The 22,958-nt window shown below is 49.5% G+C and overlaps 1 protein-coding gene across 1 annotated transcript in view; it reads right to left on the minus strand.

Annotated features, from left to right (window-relative positions):
* The window catches only part of GABBR2 (gamma-aminobutyric acid type B receptor subunit 2), a 413,665-nt gene extending 391,081 nt beyond the window's left edge, over positions 1–22,584 (minus strand). The window contains exon 1 of the mRNA XM_024252745.3: positions 21,876–22,584. Within this exon, the coding sequence (XP_024108513.1) occupies positions 21,876–22,196 (321 nt within the window). The 5' untranslated portion in view covers positions 22,197–22,584. The remainder of the gene's footprint in view (positions 1–21,875) is intronic.
* Positions 22,585–22,958: the final 374 nt, after the last annotated feature.

Below are 22,958 nucleotides of genomic sequence, written 5' to 3' on the forward strand. Positions count from 1 at the left end.
GTCTCGAACTCCTGACCTCCAGTGGTCCACCCATCTCGGCCTCCCAAAGTGCTGGGATTACAGGCCTGAGCCACTGCACTAGGCCTAAAATCTATTTTTACCTTTTTAACTTCTGTCTGGCTCCGGTTTTCTTTAACAGCCACAAACCCTGCCCCTTGTCCAGGGCTCCCAGCTCAGTCAGTGAAGGGCCCACCATCCACAGAGCTTTGGCTCCTTGCTTCCTCCCTGTCACCCCCACAACCCATCAACCAAACACAAGGGTGTCCACAACAGCCCTCCAAGCTCTGCCTCTCCCCAGCCCTGTACCTCCAGCAGAGCCCAGACCACCCTCCCTCAGCAGAGTCAGTGCTTCTAAACAAACAAGACAAAGATCCTCCCTCGACATACTCTGACCTTCCCCTGCACTTTAACCAGGTTTCCTGCCCTGCCTCAACCCACAGACTTCCTTGTCCTCTTGGCCCTCTCCTGCTGAGGGCTGTCAAAGAAGCCAGATCTAGACACTAGTTAAAGCAGTGAAAACAAACTTTACTCAGGAGGTTATTGCAACTGGGGGCAAGAGACCTCAGTCTAGACATGGGCTCAGTTCCAAGCAGAATAAGGGCATGTGGGGATTTACAGCCAAGGGGCAGGGTGGGAGGTCACGGATGGAATATTACTAGGAGGAAACGTCAGGTGTAAGGGGGAATTCTGGCTGAACCAACTTAACAGGTTTCTTGCTGAAGTCAGGCCAGAGAGATCAGACGTCACCTGGGGCTGGTGAAGGACGAGGAATTTGATCAGATATCAGGGGTGATCAGATATTGAGGGTGGGGAATTCTCACTCCACTGACTTAGCAGGATTCTTGCTAAAATTGGGTGATGCAAAGATGGACACAGAAGCCCAAAGGTCAGGGCCTGGTTGAGAAGAGGATCAGAGGAGCCTGACTAAAGTTTGGTCAAGGAGAGACTCTGTCGAGGCCAGAGGGCTGTTTCCTGCCTGCTCTGGGATCTGCTACCCCATCCCCCAGCCCCCACTGTGTTCTCCAGCTCCTGACTCCGAGGCTGCCCACCTTGCAATGACTGGATTTCCCACAACTCGGTCTGTCACCATTCCACAGGTCCTTGGCACCACCCACAGACAATGTAGAAAGCTTATTGGCTCCACAGGACAGGGACAATGCTTGGGACCACCTACCAATGCCCAACACAGTGCCTAGCACACAGAGGTCTTGTAATAAACATCTGTAGGAAGGAGGGTGAAGGGGAAGGATCTAAGATGAATTCAAAGCCACCAATGGAAGTGTTTTCTCTCATCTCTGGGCATGTTCAATGGTCTCACTGGGATCACCTTCCCCAGCACATGCCCCAAAGGACATCTCTTCTCAGGAGACCTGGGGGCTCCAGCCTGCCAGGGTAGTCTGAATTTACATGAACACATACACTGAGCAGCAGACCTCAGCTCCCCTGCCCTCCAGAGATCATAATGAGTCACGGTCAACAAGGGACTCTGCCTCTTTTCACACCTACTCCCTCTAAGGCTCATTGACTTTGTGTTGTCCTTAAGCAGTTGGTTTTCTGAAACTAAGTGTCCAATGACACAGTGAATCCTGAAAAAAGAATCTTGGAATCCTGGAGCAATGGGGTGAATGTAACAAGAGGAAATTTGTTTTTTGGCTCTGCCACCTCAAATATTTGCTAATCCTTCTATCTTGGCATCATCAGCAAAATTTGATCAGTATGACTTTTATGACCTATCCAAATCATTAATTTAAGAAAGAATATGTGGTTTCATATATATATAAATATATATTTAAAATATATATAAAAATATATATTTAATATATATATAAATATATATTATATATATATATACATATACACATAATCTCCAGGCAAAGAACAGAGTCCCATGGACAACCACCACAGATTACTTGCAGATGAATATCTTTTGGGTTTGGAGTTTCAACAATTAACAGATGTGCCTAAATAGACCATCTTTATCTCATTGAAAAATCATTAGATTTTGTCAAATATCTTCATGGAATTCACATTTGCTAGGACCTAGCTCCCTGATCTAATCAGTCTAGTAATTTTCTCAACAAAGAAAGAGTGGTCAGTCCTGAAGGCCTTGCTCTAAATGAACCCAGGGTGACCCCAGTGATCATCACGTCCTCTCTTAATTGTTCAAACCACCCTTTGAGCATCCACATTGGAATCACAGCTGGTTATAGTTCCCACCAACCTCCATATCACACTTGTGCAGGCCTCTGTGGACAGCTGGGAGGGGCGTTCCAGGGAAGGGTCCTGGCCAGGTGAGCCAGGCAACACGAGGAGCACCTGCTGGTTCTAGAAAGGGAGAGTGCAGAGTGTGGAGATGAGAAGAAAGAGCCCGATCTGAGCCAGATATTGATGTTGCCCTCACTGTCTCAGAAAGGGAAAGGACATTCAGGACAGATAAGCGAAAGGCAAGGGCAAACTTCTGGAGGAGGTCACCACTATCATGAAGACTCCGGTTCTAGTCCTATCCCTGTGCCATCCTATTGTGTGGCTTTAGCAAGTCAAGCCTCTGCCCTTCTCTGAGCCTCAGTTTTCTCATGTGTAAAATGGAGATAACGATCAGATTATCTGCAGGAAGGCAGGCAACTGCACCAGTTGATTTCTTGAGGTCCCTTTGGAAGCCAGACACAAGACAGTGGTGTATAACGTTTAGGGATGTGGGCCCTGGAAGCAGACTGCCTCAGTTTGAATCCCAGCTTACTAGACATGTAACTTTAGGCAGGTTATTGAACCTCTCTGTGCCTCAGTTTTCTCATCTGAAAAATGGGGGCAATGAGAATGCTTACCTCATAGGACCTTGGTGAGAAGTAGATGATTTACTACCTATAAAGTCCTTAGAAGAGGCTAAGACTGGGGAATGTGTTTGCTTTGACAATGCTGGCGGTGCTAATAGTAGGATATGCTGCATTTTCACTTAGAGAAGCTCATGCCTGTGCCTAGTGCATGTAGACAATAACCCAGGATTCCCACATTCCAGGTCTCTGAAGGATCTTGTACAGATCCAAACAAGAGGAGCTGGAATGCAGAAAGCAGCTTTTGCAGCTAGTAAAAAAGTCAGGATCATCCTCTATCCCTGATGTCTCTTTGCCCAGCTTTTCTTCAAAAGAGTCAAAATGATAGGGTTTATGACACGGTTATGTTCTTCCTAACGCTATTATGTCAGTTATCATTACATATACCATACAAAGATCTGAACGCTTTTAAATTGGCTTCTTATACACATCCAAACCACACAAGAAACTCTTTTCAGGATATATTTATTTGTTTTTTCAGGTGGGCCTTAAATCTACCCTGACATTCTGACTTCTGACTATAGAGAACGAAAGAATCCAACTGCCCAATTTCTTCCCTGCAAAGTGACTTAAAAACAAAAATAGATAGCTCAATCTTTCCATCTACTGCCCTATTTCCTCCTAAAACTGAAATGAGACCTACTTGAGTCCCCATTATCGTTGCAACACTGCTTCTTCTGCAGCTTCCATGATTTCCTCCTTCACACGTTCAGACACCTATCACAGCAGGGCTCTCATGGAAACACTCAGCAATCCCAGATATGCCTTTCTTGACTTTGGTCAAGGACTTTCCAGTGTCATTATCTAATTTAAGCATAAAATCACCCTGAGAGAGGTTGGAGCAGGTGCCTTTCCCCATTTTACAGGTGAAGAAACTGAGTCTCAGAGAACCCAAATTTCAGGAACCAGGACCAAGCCTTCCAAGATCCAACCCTGTATTCTGAACACATCCTTCCTTTCCCCTGGGCTCCCCCAAAGCCATTACAGCCCTCTTTTGCTAAACACCTAAAACTGATTTATTTTTGGTATAAATCCAATTTCATCTTTATACATCAGCTTCTTTATCAGTGATTGTGAGAAAACCACTGTATTGCTCTGTTCAGAATCTCTTCCATCCAAATGTGTAGAGAAGGAATAGCCTGCCCTTCTCCACCCAAAGAAGAAGTCATGTTTGGCAGGTAGCAAGGGGCTGGAACCTGGCAAGTCTCAGAAGGAAAGCCATTCTGCATCCCAGCTGGGAACCAAGACCGTGATCCTCTCAAGAGGGGCTGATTAATCCCTAGAATCCAGAATGACAGTGGCCCCCGGAGCGCTGCTGTCCAAACCCAGGACCTAGCCCATCAGGGAATAAAGGAGAAACCCAACCCAGACCAGATATCCTGCCACACTCCGACAGAGACAGGTCCTAGGGACCAACACTGTGTGTGCACCTGCATCAAAAGGGCAACTTCCTCTGCAGCCAGACTGGCTGCCCATCAGCCAGAGGCACAGCCTGGGGAAGTCAGCACCAGCCTTCTGCCCTGTGACTGCACAGCCAGGCCTGCCAACCTGGCCTCTCACTGCTGAGTTCCATGACAGTTATACCAGCACAGATCACTGCTATTCACTGCTTCCCTTCATCAAGAAAGCCATTAAGAGAAACGTAAAGCTGATTGCATCTATTATGTCCACCTACAGACTCAACTTAGAGTAAGCTTTAAAATCCCTCCTGGGCCCTCTTCAAGACCCTGAGTCATTTTTCGATTGTTAAAATTAGAATGATCTGAGGGCAGACTCACTCCCAAATCTAAGTGATGTCAAACAAGGATGGGTCCCATTCCCATTCAGTGTTATCAGGCATCCGTGGAGTGCCTAGCTCCAGCTGGGGTGTTTCAGAATACATACTCTCATCCTAGCCTCATGGACAAACCCTGCAAGGCAGGTAAACTCATCTCCCTGTTACACAGGGGGAATGACAGGCTCGATGAGTTACAGGGCTTGTCGCCCCTAGGAAGTGACAAAGCCAGGGTTTAACTCCAAGTCAACCTAATCCACCTTTCTTGCCCTGTGCCCTAGTCTTTGCAATGTCCCTGGAGGTGACCTTGCCCAGCTCTCAGGTGACTGGGGTTGGTTCTCCAGCTTTGGCCAATAGGAAACTCTTTGCCGACAGCAAGGCTAGAAGCCAGGACCTTGCGGAGGCCCTCGGCGAGCACTGATTGATTAAAAAATGTGCTTTCAGACACTGCGGGCCCAAAGGTGACTGTTTCCCAGGCTGTTCAGCTCTCTGTCCACAGTGTCTCTTGCGGTCAGTCACCTATGTGCTGGCCACATCTGAATGGCTCAGCATTATCCCCTCAAAGTCCTACCTTCCAAGCTTTGCTCGCACAATTCCCTCCTCCCACAGGGTTCTTCCCACATCTTCTACCTCCTGTCCTTCAAGGCCAGCTCAAAGGTTGCTTGCAGTGAAAGGCCCTTCCAGGTTCCACCCTGTGAGAATTCAATTCACCACCTCCTCTTTGTGCTGCTGGAGTTCTTACTGGAGCCTCTGCTAAGAGGATCTTCAAATCTTCCTCACAGCATTTTTGTATTTGACACTATTATGACACTTACTATGTATCAGGCAGTGGCTGAAGTCTTCAGCAGTCTCTGATAACTATCAGTTTTGGTAGCCGTCATATGAAGCAGGTACTATTATTATCACCCCATTGTACAGAGAAGAACACTGAGGCACAGGGAGATAAAGTGGCTCGCCCAAAACTAACACAGCTAGTAAGTGCTCTTACCAGGGTCACTTGCTTGCATGTGAGTGGCCTACATTGTCCTGTGAGCTCCCTAAGGGCAGAGGTCACACCCAAGTCAAGTTCGGATGGCCCAGGGCCTGGCAGGAGGCAGGTGCTCCAAGCTTGCTCCTGAATGGAACTCAATATCCAGCATGAGGTTGCCTCCCCTGTGTGGCAAGCTGTGGTGGCCAGCAGTATGGATATTAGTCCACCCAACATTCAGCCACTCTGAGCGCCTCCCTGGGCCACCTTTAGAGTCTTTCTTGAGGTGCTTAGGAGGATGAAATAGAAAGTGCATTCTCGTCCATGAAGCCAACAGTGTTTACACATACAGCTTACTATCTATCACCTTCCACTCCCTCTGGGGTTTGGCCTAAGGGCCTTCGGGAACAGCCATGATAGGTGACTCCCAGGAGTCTGGCTGGATCCCAGGACCCCAAACAGCAGGACCACAGACCCCATCTGGCTGGACTGTAACATGCCCGGCAGCTGTGGATGGTGCCAAGGGCACTGGGCTCAGAGTCAGGCCAACTTAGACTCGCTGCCTCACACCAGCTCACCATGCAGAGCCACAGTTTCCCCAGGTATGAATGGGACTAAGGGCAAGAATTCTTCTTTTGTTGTTTAGTTGTTAAAATAATACCAACAATTAAACAATGAGAATTACAAATGCTGTGCAGTGCTAGAGTTGACTATTTCTTCCAAATGCCTCATTCAGTAACACCGTGGTAACAGAGGAACCATTTTATAAGAACTAAATGAGACACCAACTGTCCTTCAGACTTTACCAGGTCGATACAAATGACATATTCCTTGGAATGCTCAAAGAAGAGAGGGGGGTAGGGCAGTCTGGGCTTTCTCTCAGTAACACGTGGCCCAGTTCTCCCTCGACCCCCGGCGTGGCCTTTGTTGATAGATCAGTGAGTCTTCCTCACCCGGACACCTCGAGGTTCCTCAATCCCAGCCTCTAAGCCAGGCATGGCTGCCACCCTCGGCTCCCTTCAGCTCTGCCTTGCTGCCATGGCCTCATCAGAAGCCTGAGGTCTCCTCTGAAACCAGGATGAGGTCCTGCCCCCTGAGGAGGCCAATCTTGGGACAGAGGCCTCCTTCTCTAGGGCCACCCACTCAGGGCCAAAACAGAAACTGAGGGTTTCAGTCCCAGGCATTGAGCACTTTCCATGTGCACTGATCCACACAGACGCCATCCCTGGGCCCCTCCATGTCCTCAGGTGGTAGCAGGGGGCTCCAGTATCAGTTATATCTCTAAACTAGCCTTGCCCTCAGCAGCCCATGCTCTGGCCTCCACTCAAAGCAAGGTCTCCCTTGCAGATCATTTTGCATTTCCTGCCCGCAGGCCCCACTACATCCTAACAATTTCAACCCCAGAGGCTTGGAGTCACTCTCATTCCTTTCCCTCCCAGAGGACCCACTGTTCTTTAGACAACATGGCCATTGATCCTCAATGACTTGAAAGCTTCCTAAGGGGAGGGGCTTTAGAATGTCATCTGAATACAGAGCCAGACCAGAGCTCAGAGCTGACCCTGGGCCTCTCCATCTCACAAGTTTTAAGCTCTTTCTACTACACCTTGCCACTATCCAGGTGCACATATGAAAGCAGCCACACAGTGCCCAGCACATAGTAGGGATTCAATAAGGACCTGTCCCTGTCATTTTGTTTTCTCCATTGTGGACACAAGGTTGGAATTAGGGCCTTCCAGGCCACAGCATGCAGAGAATTCTGAGCAGCCAGGTCAAAGCCCATCTGATGGTTAAAAACCCAGTGTCCACAGGAGCCTGGCTGCTCTCCTTTTGAGGAGGAGGTAGCCAGCTAGCAACTGTTGTCCCCAAACTCTCAAGCCAGACTCATCATTTCCACACTGCCTGGCCCAGAACCCTGAGATCTCCACCAAACACTTGTACATCTGCTTGGAGAAGTCAAAGCTCTTTCTGGAGAAAATGAAAATGCCCAGCACACAGGCATTCCAGCCACCCACTCCTGGGCTGCAGTGGACTGGCCCAGTCTGGGTATTTCATATTTTAAGCTGGTAGGCTAGGCTCTCCCCCAGCCACCCAACTAGCAACCCCCCATGATTTGAGGTCTAGGTCCCGCCGATGGCCAGGATCCCAAATTGATGCTTACAGAAGACAGCCCTCACTAACTTTCATGCTCCAAAGTTTCTGCCCTGAGACCCCTGATCAATAGCCTGGCAGTGGATGGCCTTGGGCCTGACACCTGCCAAAGACAGATGATTGGTTTTTGAAGACATTTGACAGTTGAGAGGAAACACGTTAACTACCTCTTGTTCTAGATTCTTCAGTAAGACAGCCTGCTAGGGTCACAGAACCTCAGTCCCCTGAAGAACTGCTTTCAGAGTGTTATAAGCTAATACTGTGTCCTCCTTTATTAGGGGGTTAAATGAATCACTCACATGAATGACATCGCTGTGTCTTCTATAAAGATGTTATTGGAAATATCCAGTGGTCCTGAGAGAACGGCCCAGAATTAATTACTCTTTGTGTTTCAGGCATATTTTATATCTGCACCACTTTACAGCTTCCTAAAGCCCTTTCACATTAATCTTATTTCTCTCCCCTCCTCTCTCTCTCTCTTTCTCCGATCTCTATAATAACTCTATGAAAAAGCAGAGCAGACATTACTATTCTCATTTTACAGGTGATAAAACTAAGGTGCAGAGAAGTTAAATGACCAGCTCAAGGTCATCCATTAGAGAGCATCAGCATTGGGTCACCCATGGAGAATCCAGAGCTCTTTCCACTGAACTGCCCTGCCTCTAACCTAAAAGATTTGTCTCTGGAGCCTAAAAGGAAATGTGTCCTCATCACAAAGGAACATCAGAGCATCTCTCTCTTGCCTTCAAATCCAGTGTTCAACTGGAACAATCCATTCCTCACAGATACCTGATAACATCTTCTCTCTCTGTTCCACTTAGGGGCCCAGTTGTGATTTTTATCCAAAATTGTTCTGTTTTACCTTGTGTTTAGCACCACTCATGCGAAACGCATTTGCAATGCGCCAGGGGCTGTGCTGGGTGCTCCAGACACAGAGACCTTCATTCACTCACAAATATTCTGGAGTACCTACAGGCTCTGTCCTAGGCTTTGGGGCATGGCAGACACCAAACAGATGCTGTGCCTGTCCTCATGGGCTGGCCCAGCTCATAGCCTGGTGGGGCAGTGGACAATAACCAGTAGTGATTATAAAGCAGAGTTATAAAGACTTCACTGGGGACACCAGCCCCAAGGGCCAGTGGATGGTTCACTACTGAGCTCTCGGTGCACCTCAAATCCTTCCAGAAATGGATGGGGCTTAAGAACACCCCTTAACTTAAAAACCCCATTCAATGAAGCTCAGACACAGATCACAACTTCTTCATTGGCCTCAAACACACAGTCCCCCACTGAAATAAGAACCAGTTTTTATGCTGCTACACAGCATTTCACATTTTCATATGCATTATAATAAAATGATAACAGTAAAACTTAGTATAAAATCTACTCAGTGTGGATCCCTGTGCTCAATGCTTTACATGAATGTTCCAGGTCAACCCTCAAAATAACTCTCTCAGAGAGTATCATCCCCATCTCACGGACAAGGACACTGGGGCTCAGAGGACAGGCAGTGTCAGCATGCACACACAGGTTGACCGATGTCCAGTGTCTTTCTACAGTGTCCAGCTGTCTCCCCCACACCCCACAGGCACTGAAAAACAAACTAGCATGCCATTTATAAACATCAAGATTGGCCTCAGAATCCTCCAGCCTTCACTCAGTCTCCAAATAGTTACTGAGCACCTACTATGTGCTAGAAAGTGTGCTGGACATTATGGTGAGCCAAAACAAACCAGTTCTTGCACTCATGGAGTTCACAGTCCCATTGTGAAGCAGGAGGGAGACCAATAGGGATCAAATAATCCAACAAAAGTTAACTTGCGGCTGTGATAAGCACTAGAAAGGAAAGTTCATGTTTCTTAGAGAAAACGTGATATAGCGGATTTTGCCTAATCAGGGAGGACAGAGAATGCACACTTGATCTAGGATTTAAAAGATGAAGAAAGGTGGCAAGAACATTCCAGGCCACAGTAACAGCTTGTGCAAAGGCCCTGTGCAGCGAGGAGCACACTCACCCAAGACACAGAAAGGACCATGTGGCTGGGCCTGAGGAAGAGAGGGAGAGTGCTCAGCAGCAATGCTGGGAGTGGGCAGGACAGACTCCAGAGGGCTTGCAAAGCTGTGGGAGAAGCTGTGTTCCCACCCCAAGAACAATGGTGAGTCCCTGCAGGGTATCAAGCTGGGAGGCCGCTGGACTGGTTTGCTGGGTCAGTGGTCTTAACTGTCTTCTGTACCTGGGGGTACCCATCCACACCATCACACTCCTCATGCTGCATGGTAACGATCCCTGGGCCTCCTCCCCCATGTGCCTTTGAAAGCACAGCTATTTTGGAGTTATCTCCCTACACTGTGTAACAAACCCAGAGCCTGACACCAAGTAGGTGCTTAGCAAGTATAGCCTAAATTCATAAAGGAAGCACCACCATTACCCTTGAGATGATCCGAGTCTATCAGGAGACACACCCAGACATAAACACTACCATTCTGAGTAAACACAACCGAAGGTGACAAGTTCTGCAAGCGACAAGTTCTTCAGGTGCCAGGGGATAGAGAGCAGATCTGTGTGAGTCAGGTGTGTAGACAGACACTTAAAGTGAGTAGAGAGTGCAGGGTTGGCTGTGTATGACTGAGTGGGTGGACAGAGAAATGGGAGAGGGTGGGGTTGAATCCGAGAGAGAGGCAAGCAGTTGGGGGTGAAATTTGCAAGCAAAAAAAGCATTGCCGCTTGTTTTTATCGGAGAAAAAAAACTTGCCGCTTGCTTTTATGGGAGGAGAATAACTATATGAAGATTGTGGTTCACTCAGAGCGTAAGCTGCAGAGATCAAAGTCAGACCATCCAGATTTCAAATCCCAGCCGGACACTTGGTTGGTTGTGATGTTAAATAAGTCACATAAGCTCTCTAAGCCTCATCTGTAAAATGCAGACGATAAGAGTAAGGACCGCCGGGCGCGGTGGCTCACGCCTGTAATCCTAGCACTTTGGCAGGCCGAGGCAGGCAGATCACGAGGTCAGGAGATCGAGACCATCCTGGCTAACACGGTGAAACCTCGTCTCTACTAAAACTACAAAAAATTAGGCGGGCGTGGTGGCAGGCGCCTGTAGTCCCAGCTACTCGGGAGGCGGAGGCAGGAGAATGGCGTGAACCCGGGAGGCGGAGCTTGCAGTGAGCCGAGATGGAGCCCCTGAACTCCAGCCTGGGCGACAGAGCGAGACTGCGTCTCAAAAAAAAAAAAAAAAAAAGAAGAAGAAGAGTAAGGACCTCATAGGACTGTAGTGAAGACGAAATGAATGAATGCTGCAAAGCACTGACATAGGTGCCGACATATAGTAAGCACTGGATAAAAGTGAGCTACTGTTGTTCTAGCTGCTTTTTCTTCATCTACCCACCTGCAACTAAATGTTCCTTTTTCCTTTTCCTTTGTTTATGACCATGACATTAAGAAGCTCTCTAAGGGCTTCCCAAAGTTTCTAGAATTCCCAGAGTCCAGGAAGGACCTCTGAAGGGTTACTTGGGCTCCAGAGGATGCTTTGTGGAGTGACAACCAAGCCAACTCTCCCTTCCATCAAAGCCAAGTCACTCTCAGCTGGACTGGGTGGGGGCATTCGCACGGGCTCTGGTCATCTGCCCCAGAGTGGGCATGCGGGTCCCCATCTGCTACTTACATCCCTGAAACAACTCTGGGCATTTTTCAGAAAGGCTTCAGTGAATGGCAGTTCTAGAAACAAGACGATTTGGATAATACAGTGATGATTATTATAAGTATGGCTGTTGCTTTCAAAATCAGTTTTCTCTGAACAAAGTCAAGTGGATCATAAGAAGAGTGTGAAAAATATCATTTTTCTCTGTGCCACCTCCTGACCCTGTACCATGAGAGCAGCAATAATGCATCACTCCACAAAGTCCTTCTTTGGCTAGATTTTATCTGAACAGTAACGGATGATGTCCTTGCCAAATGGCAGGAGAAGGGGGTCTGCTTCCGCCAGCAGCTGTAGAACATGGGCATTGATGAAGACAGATGAGTCCACTCACTCAATACTTTGGATCTACCACTAATTTTCTAGATGACAATGACACTTCATCCTTCCAGCAATGCAGACTACTCTAAAAAAATCAGAAAAGTAGAAAACTGGCAAAAGAATGCCCCGATCAGCCCAAAAAAGTGTTCAATATTCATTCACACAGGCAAGAATTTTCAGACTCTTAAACCCCAGCTCATAACCAATGTGCTCTTACTTTACACACAATTCTTCTTTTTTGAGATGGAGTCTCACTCTGTCACCCAGGCTGGAGAGCAGTGGTATGATCTCAGCTCACTGCAACCTCCACCTCCCAGGTTCAAGCGATTTTCCTGCCTCAGCCTCCTGAGTAGCTGGGATTACAGGTGCGCACCACCACACCCAGCTAATTTTTGTATTTTTAGTAGAGACAGGGTTTCACCATGTTGGTCAGGCTGGTCTCGAACTCCTGACCTCGTGATCCACCCGCTTCAGCCTCCCAAAGTGCTGGGAGTACAGGCATGAGCCACTGCGCCTGGCCTTTACTCACAATCTTGGTTATCTAGTTTGGGGTCCAGACCTATTCTGTCACCATCAGGGAGATGGTCCCTTTCAAGCTGAGCATACCCAGTTCCTGAGTTAGTCCTGGCCATAGAAAAATAAAGAGCAGAAGCTTCTGGCCCAGGAGCAGGGAGCCTGGAAGAAGCCTTGCTATTAGGGAATTCCAGGGAACATATTTTCTCACTATGCCCAGATCTGCACTGGACCACCTGACTCACCAAGGCTGATAAACTGGCTTCATTCCCACAATTTCTGCTAGGACCAGAGCCCAGTCTAGCCTCCTTTGGCTCTCATGCTCTCTGGAGGCGAGAGTGAGATATCAGAACATGTTTCCTAAGTCCTCCATCCACTGGTTAGCGTATTGCTCCAATAAACTGACCTCCTAAAACCATAATGCTTCTCAGAAGCCGGAAAGTATTTATTTCCTAGGTTTTGATGTACCTTGGAGGATGCTGCATATATTTGTCAGAGAAGAAGAGAATGACATCAGCTTTGCACAAAATCTTCTATTGGAACATCCAAGCACCCTTTCCCCTTTTTACACCACAACTACAGAGCCCCTGAAAGCACTAAATAATAAGAACCCGAAAGAATGAATAAAGAGCAAGCAGAAAGCTCACCCCCACACGGCTTGGCATACAAAGCACTTCCTCCATTTGTTAAAACTCTGCCCATTAATCCTCTTAGAACTGGAGAGCTGGAATCCAGGCTTTTAGATCTATTTGTTCGATAAATATTTATTGAGCTCCTGCTCTGTGCCTGGCCCTGAGATAGTGCCTAGTGGGACCACAGAGGAGCCAGACACACCCAGTGCCTGCCCTTTTGGTGCTAACAGTGGAGTGGGGATCCTCGATTAGTGCTGCAATTCACAGAGAACAGCAAAGACTTCCCTGTGGTCTCAGCAACTAACCCAGCACCAAACGCAGATGCTGACCCTATCTGGGGCTCATACACCCATGGTTTCAGCCTGGCTCCCCTGCGCATCCCTGGAAAGCCAGGTACAGACAGGAAGGCATTTCACCAGCCTCACTGTGCACTGTTACATAACGCTAGAGAAGAAGAACAAAAGAAAGTAATAGAATGCAGCTGCTCATTGGGCAAACTGTGCCATTTAATTTCCTCACCTTCCTAAAACCAAAATAAGTAACAAAAAAGTTAGAGATAAGAAGTCACTTACATTTTACTCCCAAACAACATGGAGGATGACCAACCAGGTGCCTGGAGAAGGGGAATGCCTTCCCTTCCCCCACATCCTCTGCTAACCCCTCCTGTGGCTGGGCTATGCCACGTGTAATTGTTTTTGTCTATCTTGATCACCTGTTGGACAGTGAGCTCCTCAAGGGCAGGATCTGTGTTTCATCCATCTCTGTATCCCAGAGCCTAGAATAGGGCCAGGTGTAGTAAGTAGTAGGGCACTGTAGAAGAAACAGGCAGTGTCTGTGGCAGCCAACCAGGTAGGCCCCACCCTCCTTTAAAGAGAGAACCTACAGGAGGAGATGCAATCAGCTAATGGTCATCAGCTGCAACACCTTTAAGACCAGCCATAGCCTTCAAGCTAAGAGCAAGATCTCCCACGGCAGACCACAGCCAATCACTGATGGGGATTCTAGAGCCTGGCTCATTGGGTCTGATAGGAAACTCCTGTAATGGGCAATCTTGGCTCTGGAGCTCTTCCTACCCAACTCTCCTTCCTTTCCCGTCTCCTTCCACAGGTGTCAGAACAGCATCATGGACAGAGCATTTCCCTACCTATTCTTTTATCTTTCACAGGGATGGCTTCCAAGATCTCTTATGCTTACAAGTCTATCTTGGTATCTCCTTCCTGAAGGACCCCAATTGACAAGTGTCCATGGCATCCATATGCTCCTTATGTTTCCCAGCCTCCTCTGTAGTTAGGCTGGCCATTGACTATTTCTGGCCAGTGGAATATGGGTAGAAATAATATGTGTCACTTGCAAGTGAAGGTGGTTAAAGTCCAGTGTGCCTTCCCTCTGGATTCTTCTCTATCCCCATCTTCTTGAAGCCTTAAGATGGGAGACTCACAATACAAAAGTGGCCTGGCTCCTCGCATTACCACCTGGAGGAGAGCCACCCAGGACGACCTCTGACACACTGGACTTTGTGTGGGCAATGAATAATCTTACTGTGTTAAGCAATTGAGATTTCAGGATTTGTTTTTAATGCAGCATAGCCTCACCTACCCTAACTAACAAAAGACATATATCCTAGATACTACCTGTTTACTACCCCTGTTGCATCATTATATTGTGCTTCCAGCTTGCTAATTTCCCTGCTGAGATCTCAGATCTCTGTATGAAGAAGTTGATGTTACTCTGCCCACAGGGAGGGAAAGTCAAATACACAAAGAAGGTCCCTTTAAAGATAAAGTGAGTATGCTAACATTCTTAGCCCAATACCAAACATTAAACAGGCCCTTAGTGTATTAGTTCCACCCACCACCCCAACTCAGTCTTTAAAAAGGAATTTGGGGACAGAGAAGGTATGTCCGTGGGTGCCTGGCTAGGTGTGAGGAATTTCTGGGGCGCTCATATTGCCCTCATGTTGGGGAGCTCAGGGTTTGGTGCTGGTAGGCACATGCAGAGGGCAGCTACAGCTCAGCAGTTTGCTTAGCCCTGATATGTAGTGCCACCTCAGTCCTTAAATGAGGGAGGAAGACCCTGGGGAAGTGACAAGACCAACCATCCCAGAGGGTGCCAACTCAGAAAGCAGACTCGAATCGATGCACCTCCAGTTCAGCTCCTCACCATTTACTCATGCAGGCTGCTCGTTAAGCTCCATAAGGCCCTGAGGGATGAGACTGACCCTACCCTCAAGAGCTGCCGGCCAGCAGGGGAGAAAGCCACAAACAGCTATGACACCGGCAGAAGGAAAGACACGCTGGGAGACACACATGAATAAATGCCACAGTGTCTGCACCCTCTTCTGCCAGCATGCCTTCTCTGCAACACAGCACCAGAAAACAAGGGACCCGTCACACTGCTTTGTATTTACTTTAGGCTTTGAGCTGCCCCACCCATTAGACTTATTCCTCATAACAGCCCTGTGAGGTCAGCACAATGATCCCCAGATTGTACGGAAATAATAACAATGGGAACAACAGAGCAGCGATATTTCCTGAGCACTCACAGTGTGCCGAGCATTGATTGGATTATGTCACCTGGATCATCTCATTTGTCCCTTATGCACCTGATAAGGCAGTTAGTATATCAGCCCCATTTCATCGATGAAGAAACTGAGGCAAATAGACCTCCCCAAGGTCACCAAGCAGGTGAGTGGTGCCCAAATGAGGATACAAACCCAGGTCTCCTGACCCTAGGGCCAGGACTCATTGGACAGGTGTGAAGTGAGCACGTGGCCTCACCCCTGCAGGGACCCTCTCTCCTTGTTCCCCTAGGGTGCATCTAATTCCAGTGACTGTTCTGCCAATGACACACACCCCCTCCCCAGACATTGGTTCCCTCTCTGTTGCCCCTCCTGCCCTGTCGGGTCTCAGTGCTGCCCGTTCTTCACAACACCCCCTCCTGCCTTCCTGTCTCCATTCAGGCCCCATCACCACTCCCTTCAACTGTTAGAGTAGCTTCCCAGCCCCTCCGACTCCAGGCTCATTCTGTCTCCAGTCCAGCCTCTACATGCTCACCAGCACTGATAGGATCACACCCATGTTCAAAGACATCGCACGGCTCCTTGCAGCTCCAGATTAAAGTCCGACCTTCTTGACACAGCATTCAAGGCCGTCCACACCCAGCACCAGCTACCTTTTCCCTCTACAAACCCTGCATCTGGGCAAAAACATAACATCAGTGCACTCCAAACACACTGCACACTTTTTTGCTTTTGATCTGGAGATCCTTCCTGGTATCCAATGTCCATTTCCCAGAGCCTCTGCCTCTCTCTGTCAACTTTATATTCACTCTCCCAGGCTTATCTTCTCCTGGAGGTCTCTCTGGACCTATATGATCTTCCCTTTCTCTTAATGCCCCTGGCTTCCATTGTTTCGTTCTTCAATTTAGCACTCCCCAACTGCCTGCCTTTGTGGCTATTTGTGATCAGACCCACTGGCATACAAACTCTTAATGGCCTCTGATTTCCTTGGAGGAATCACCTCTTCCCGACTCTGTGTTCAGGTGGTTGGGTGAAGCTGACCTCACCTCCCTCTCTTATCATGAAAGGAGGGCAGAAGTTCTAGGCTTGTCCCATCAGGGTCATGTGACTTTTTCATGGATAAACACATGACCGAATTCAAGCCAATGAGATATAAGCTTGAGACTTTCGCTGAAACAGTTGGGAAAGAAACACTCTTCTTACTGGAGTTTCTAAACTGGAAGTGTGTAAACCTGCAGCTTCTAGAGGCCATCTGTGCCACCACATGGGGAGAGCCTGCCTGAGAGTGAAGCCAACACAGAAGAAATCAAAGCCAAGAGGCAGAGAGGAAGATATTTTTAAAGATATCAATTGAGCCCCTGGATTCGGCCATGCCTGCATACAGCACACCTTAGGTTTTTTCAGTTATATGAACCTGTTAAAGTTGGGTTTCTGTCATTTGCATCAAGAGTACTAAACAACACACTTACTAAGGGCTAGGCAGCATGCTGGGCAGTGGGGGGTGCAGCTGCAAAGAAGATGTAAGCCTGAACCTGAAAGAGCTCACGTTCTTTTTAAAATTTTAAATTTTTATTTTGTTTTATTTTTGAGACAGAGTCTTGCTCTGTTGCCCAGGTTAGAGTGCAGCAGCACAATCACAGCTTACTGTAGCCTTTACCTCCTAGGCTCTAGCAATCCTCCTGCCTCAACCTCCCCAGTGGCTGGGACCACAGGCGCATACCACCATGTCAGGCTAATTTTTTATTTTATGTAGATATAGGGTCTCCCTATGTTGCTCAGGCTGGTCTTGAACTCCTTGGCCTCAAGCAATCCTCTCACCTCAGCACCCCCAAAATGCTGGGATTACAGGCATGAGCCACCACACTCAGCCTATCTTTTTATTTTTAAATAAAATAAAAATAAATTTATTTTTTAATAAAATTAAAAATTTATATTTTATTGTATTGAGATTTAGTTAACTGTATTGAGATTTAATACAGTTAAATCTTACTGAGATTTAATTAACTTATACACTTTAAAAGGGTGATATTTTATATATATATAGTGTATAATTCCATGGTTTTTAGTACATTCACAGAATTATGCAACCATCTCCACTATCATTTTCTACCTTGCATTAGAAATGATGAATACGTTCTTGCCCTGTTCTCTATTCACCAGCTGCCTCTCTCAAAACCAGGGCTATGTTTTACACCTTTCAGCAGCATCAACAGCTCCAGTAGGTGCTCAGTAAACACCTGCTGAGCTGTACTCAGACCTTTTTAGGAAGCACAGCCTCAATTCAACAGTCCTTTAAATCCTTTTTAAAGCATAGTGAATAAGGGAAAAGATATTTGGCAAAGCCACTCAAGAAAAAAGACATGCTCACCAATCACTGGGATTTCTACATTGGATCTTGGCATCAGGGTGGTCTTTCTGACAGTTGTACCCCTAGACTGGGCTCCTTGGCTCCCTGAACTTTCCCTAAGTTTATTATTGAATGATTTAAGATAGTAACACATGAGAAAACATATAGGTCCAACAATAGGGGAATGATTAAATACGTGTGGTTCACCCACAGGATAGAATAGCATACAGCCACCAAAAGTCATCTTTACAAGGAAGATTTGAGGACATGGGGAAAAACCCATGATACAATGTTAACTGAAGGAAAAAAAACATAAAAGAGCACATGGAGTATGATCTCAAGTACATAAAACAGTAAAAAATGACAACTGGAAGGGAATGATGCTAATTATTAGATGTTATTATTTTTGTGTAGATGGATTATGGGCAATTATTTTTCTTTATGCTTCTCTGTAATTTTCAGCTTTTCCACAATGAACGTTAATCAAATTGAAAAAAAAACATTATCTTTAACTCATTCCTTGGCTATTATTTTATTTTATTAGTGTGGCTAGAATAAGAAACAACCACATGGAGAACATTTCTGAAGACAGGAAGATCACTTGAGCCCAGGAGTTCAAGGCTGCAGTGAGCTATGATGTACCACTGCAGTCTGGCTTGGGCAAGAGAATGAGACCCCCAACTCTTTCAAAAAAAAAAAAGTCATTGTCTCTCAGATTTTTTAGATCAAACATTAAGTAATATGGTACATTTACCTTTTTACCTTGACTGCCAGGAAGCTCAGAGCTAAAATATAATACTCAATGCAATAAATTTTAGCCCAGGTTCTTGGTATAGTAACTTCTATGCTTCTACATAGTTTCTGATGCTTTCTTTTATCTGTATTTTCAGTCATCTTGCTTGTTCAAATCCTCATTGGAATATATAAACAAGTATTTGCTGAAGCCATTTGGTGTTACACCAGAGAAGCAGAGGTTCTGATAGACAGGTATTCTGTTAGGCTGTTTCATTTTTGCCAACACATGGCATTGAGTGGGGTTTTGAAAATCTACCACTATTCTACTTACAGAAGAGAGTCAATCTGGTTGTAGGAGGCTCCTTTATTGAGACAGATTGTCCCCAGGGACCAGATTAACCCATTCCTTGCTAAATCTCCATCTCTCTGCAGACCATATGGATAAAGGTCCATACTGGTGCCCATAGTCACTGGCCATTGAGGCCACTGATTGACAGCAAATGTCAGCAAATCCAGCCAAAATCTGTTCACCACATCCACCCTGTGTTCAAGTCTACAAACAATGTGACACAGCCTGCAAATAATTAGGCAGTGTCCACAAAGACAGCCAATCTGAATAAACTAGACCCTAAACACTCTAACACTAGCCACAAACATTCTTTAGATCGCTCTGGATTTTGCTGCAAATTACCTAGACTGATCCTTCCTTCACTCTGGCTCAGGGAGAAAGCACCTCTACTTTAAAGACAAGGCCACTTGTGAATTCACAGGAAATAAAAATGAAGGAAGGGAGCTGGGCACAGTGGCTCATGCCTGTAATCCCAGCACTTTGGGAGGCAGAGGTGAGCAGATCACCTGAGGTCGGGAGTTCCAGCCAAGCCTGACCAACGTGGAGAAACCCCATCTCTACTAAAAATACAAAATTAGCTGGGCATGGTGGCACATGCCTGTAATCCCAGCTACACAGGAGGCTGAGGGAGGAGAATCACTTGACCCTGGGAGGTGGAGGTTGCGGTGAGCCGAGATCATGCCAATGCACTCCAGCCTGGGCAACAAGAGCAAAACTCCAACTCAAAAAAACAAAAACAAAAAACAAAAAAAAAAAGGAGGAGGAGGAGGAAGGGAGGCAGCAGGACACATTTATTTAGTGCTTACAGCATGCCACAGCACTGGCCGCTGAGCCTGCCAGCTCAGGGCATCTTCTACCCTGGCCTGTTATCTTCCTTAAGCTGTGTGTCACCTGCAGAGTACACATAATATTCCCACCTAGGCTTAAAGAGATTAAATACCCAGCTCAAGGTCATCCAGGGTGGAAAGTAACCAGTTTCTCACTAAAACCCAGGCCCCACCTACCCCAAAGCCCTGGCTCTGGGCCCCTTCAAAAGGCTAGAGACACTTCTCTGTTTGCACGAAGCTAAAATTATCTTCTGTCTTCCTTCCCACTGTTTTCTAAATATTCCCACGAATTGAAGAGTCTTCTGACTGTCTCATCCTCTTGACTTTGGGTCCTTTCACTCAGAAAGTCATCAAGACACACTCGAAAAATAAAATGTAAAGGCTTCAACCCACACCCTGAAATGAAGCACCCATCTCTTTGCTGCCACAAACAGGCCAGTATGAAATCTCTTTCAGGGAAGCTTTCTAAAGGGAAGAAACTGATGATGAAAACATTATGCAGCTGACAATACTTGGTGATGATGCAAGCAGGGCTGCCCTATCTAAAAATGTGTTTGTCCCCAAAAGACCGGCTTTGCAGTGACCCCTCCAGAAGAATATGTGCAGTAGCAACAGAGAAACTGTCAAGAAGATATGCCTCCGTGTAACTGCATTGCTGTCTCCATTTATGTGTGCCAGACAAGTACCCCCACAGAACTTGAGATGCTCGGGCAAAGACGAGGGCGATAGGAATGTCATTCGGAAATGATTTCACACCGGGTTAGCCTTGCACAGCCAGCTAGCTTGCATCCTCTGGGGCAGAGGACGCCTCTCCGCCTGCAGCAGCCTGCGCGTACCGCTGCCAACTGCCACCGGTTCCTTCACCTTTTATTTACAGCGCAGAGCAAGCTGGTTCACCGGTGAAGCGGGGGAGGCAGGGAATAAGATACAATCTAGATTCTGCTCTTTCTCTGGGGACATAAAGAGGGTCCGACCAAGGAGGAGGGGAAGCCCAGATTGCACCACCAGAGCAGTAGCGCGACCCTCCTCCCAAAAGGGTTCTGCACCTGGACTCCAGCAGAAGCGCCCGGAGAGTCCCAGGAAGCCAGGATCAAGCCCAGCACCTCGGCCCCGCTCCGCGCGATGGAAGAGGCGCCAACCGAGCGTACTGCACAGGAAATCACTGCCCCCTTCAGGCTGCGTCTCAGACGCTGCGGCCGGAGCACAGGGGCTCGCCAGTCCGGAAAAACTCGCAAACCCGACCTTGCGCGGCCAGCGATCGCTCCTCCAGACCCGCTCCGCGCGCTCCAGCCCCGGGCTGGCGGTGAAGGTCCGCTCTGGGGCTTCAGGCAGAACCCAAACCGAGGGCGTGGGGAGGGGTCTTGGGATGGAAAGCCCTTGGCTCTCTGGCTCCGCTCAGGACTGCTCTCCAAGTCTGTGCTCGGGCTGCTAGGTAGGATGCTTCAAGCCTGAGCCGTGAGAAACTGCCTGCAGCCGCCTGGCCAACAGGAGCGGCGCGGCCGGACACCACTGCACGTCCGGGACGAGAACTGCCAGGGCACTTTCTGAGCAAGTAACCCGAGGCGGGGGTCTCCCGAAATCGCTCTGGCCACAGGCAGCGCCGGGCACGTCCAGGCAGAAGCGCTGCAGAGCCGGTGGCCCCACACCTGCCCGCGCCGAGCGGGCTTAGAGCTGCTGGCGCGCACCAGGCGCCCAGCCACGCTGCACGCTCAAGCCCCTTGGGTTCCGGAGCCTTCCGGACCTCAAAGCGCGGCTCGGCTTCCCTGGGGGCCTGTGAGCAGGCCCGCGGCCCCTCCGGCCCTGGGTGGCCCAGTTTGCAGTCAATGCGCCTGTTCCTCCCACTCGGTACCTCGCAGCCCCATGAGCGGGACCTGGACAGGGACAATCAATGTAGGCCTTTGGGGGTCCAGCCCGCACCTTCTCCACTCCTTTTTCTCCGGTCAAAAGAGACCCCAGTCTTCTATCCCACCCCCTCCCCTCCCCACACACACATACACACATCAGACCAGAGGAGGGGGTGCTCGGCAAATGTTACCAGCTGTGCCAGCCAAGCCCAGCAGGACCGCGGGGGTGAACACTGGGCACCAGCCCTCTCTGCCCTCGGCAGGCGCGGGCCGGTCAATCGGGGCTCTGACCAAAGGCCGGAGGTTGCCTCTGTCCAAACCACCCACCCCAATGCCCCCCTAAGCCCCGACGGCGGGGGCAGCCGGACACTCACCTCGGTGTCATAGAGCCGCAGGTCGAGGAAGTAGGGGCGCAGGAGTGACTCGTTGCGGATCTGCTCGATGGCCAGTTCCACGGCGGGGAGCACACCGCGCCCGATGCTGCCCTTGGCCACCTCCTTGGTGAGCGGCATGAGGCCCATGATGGAGAGCGGCGGGCTGCTGGGCGGCGGCCGGGGGGCGCCCCGCGCCCAGCCCCAGGCCCCGGGCGCCAGAGGCAGCAGCAGCGGCAGCAGCAGTAGCAGTAGCAAGCGCGCGGGCGGCGGTGGCGGCGGCGGCGGCGGCCCGGGCTGCCCGGAGCTCCGCGGGGAAGCCATGCCGCGCCGCGGGCTGCGGGCGCCGGCTCACTCGGCCCGCATGGCCTGGCCCGGCCCGCCGCCCCGCGCCAAGCTCTTCCCGCGGCGCCCGCGCAATGGCGCCGGCCCGGGCCCCGGCTCCGTCTTGGGCTCGGGTTCCGGCTCGGCTCAGAACGGCCGCGGCGGCGGCGGCAGCGGCGGCGCCCGTGACGGATCAATCACGCCGGGAAGGGGTGGGAGCGAGCGGAGTGCGGGAGGCGGGGAGCAAGCCAGCAAACGCGGAGAGGGGGGCCGGCGTCTCCGCGCGCGCCTCTCTCCAGCGCGGCCGCCCCGCACCGGGCCGCCTCCGCCCGCCCGCGTGCGCGCTCTGAACCGCTCTCCCGCCGGGAGCTGCTAGGCGGCAGCCCCTGGAGCTCGGCCGGGGGAGGGCGGACGGCAGGAAACGCGGGAGGCGAAGGCGAGGCTGCTCAGGGGCGGCTCGGGCCGCCTCCAGGGACGGGGACGAGCCGTGCGCGCCGGGGGAGGGGGAGGCGCTGGCGCTGCGGCGGCCGCGGGGAGGGCCACCTTCCCAGCACACGCACACACGCGCCCCTGGCCCTCCGCCGCGCCAGCTGCCGCTGCCCGCCGACCGCTGACCTCCAGGCACCAGAGCGCCCGGAGACAGCGATCTGGGAACCGGGACCGCGCGCTGGCACACGCAGTGGCCGCCGCCGCTCCGCCGAGCGCTGCCTGTAGCACCTGCACGGTGGTTTGGAACCGCTTCTCGGAGGTCTGGCCGGGAAG

The sequence above is a fragment of the Pongo abelii genome, chromosome 13, assembly GCF_028885655.2.
Source record: "Pongo abelii isolate AG06213 chromosome 13, NHGRI_mPonAbe1-v2.0_pri, whole genome shotgun sequence".
NCBI lineage: Eukaryota > Metazoa > Chordata > Mammalia > Primates > Hominidae > Pongo > Pongo abelii.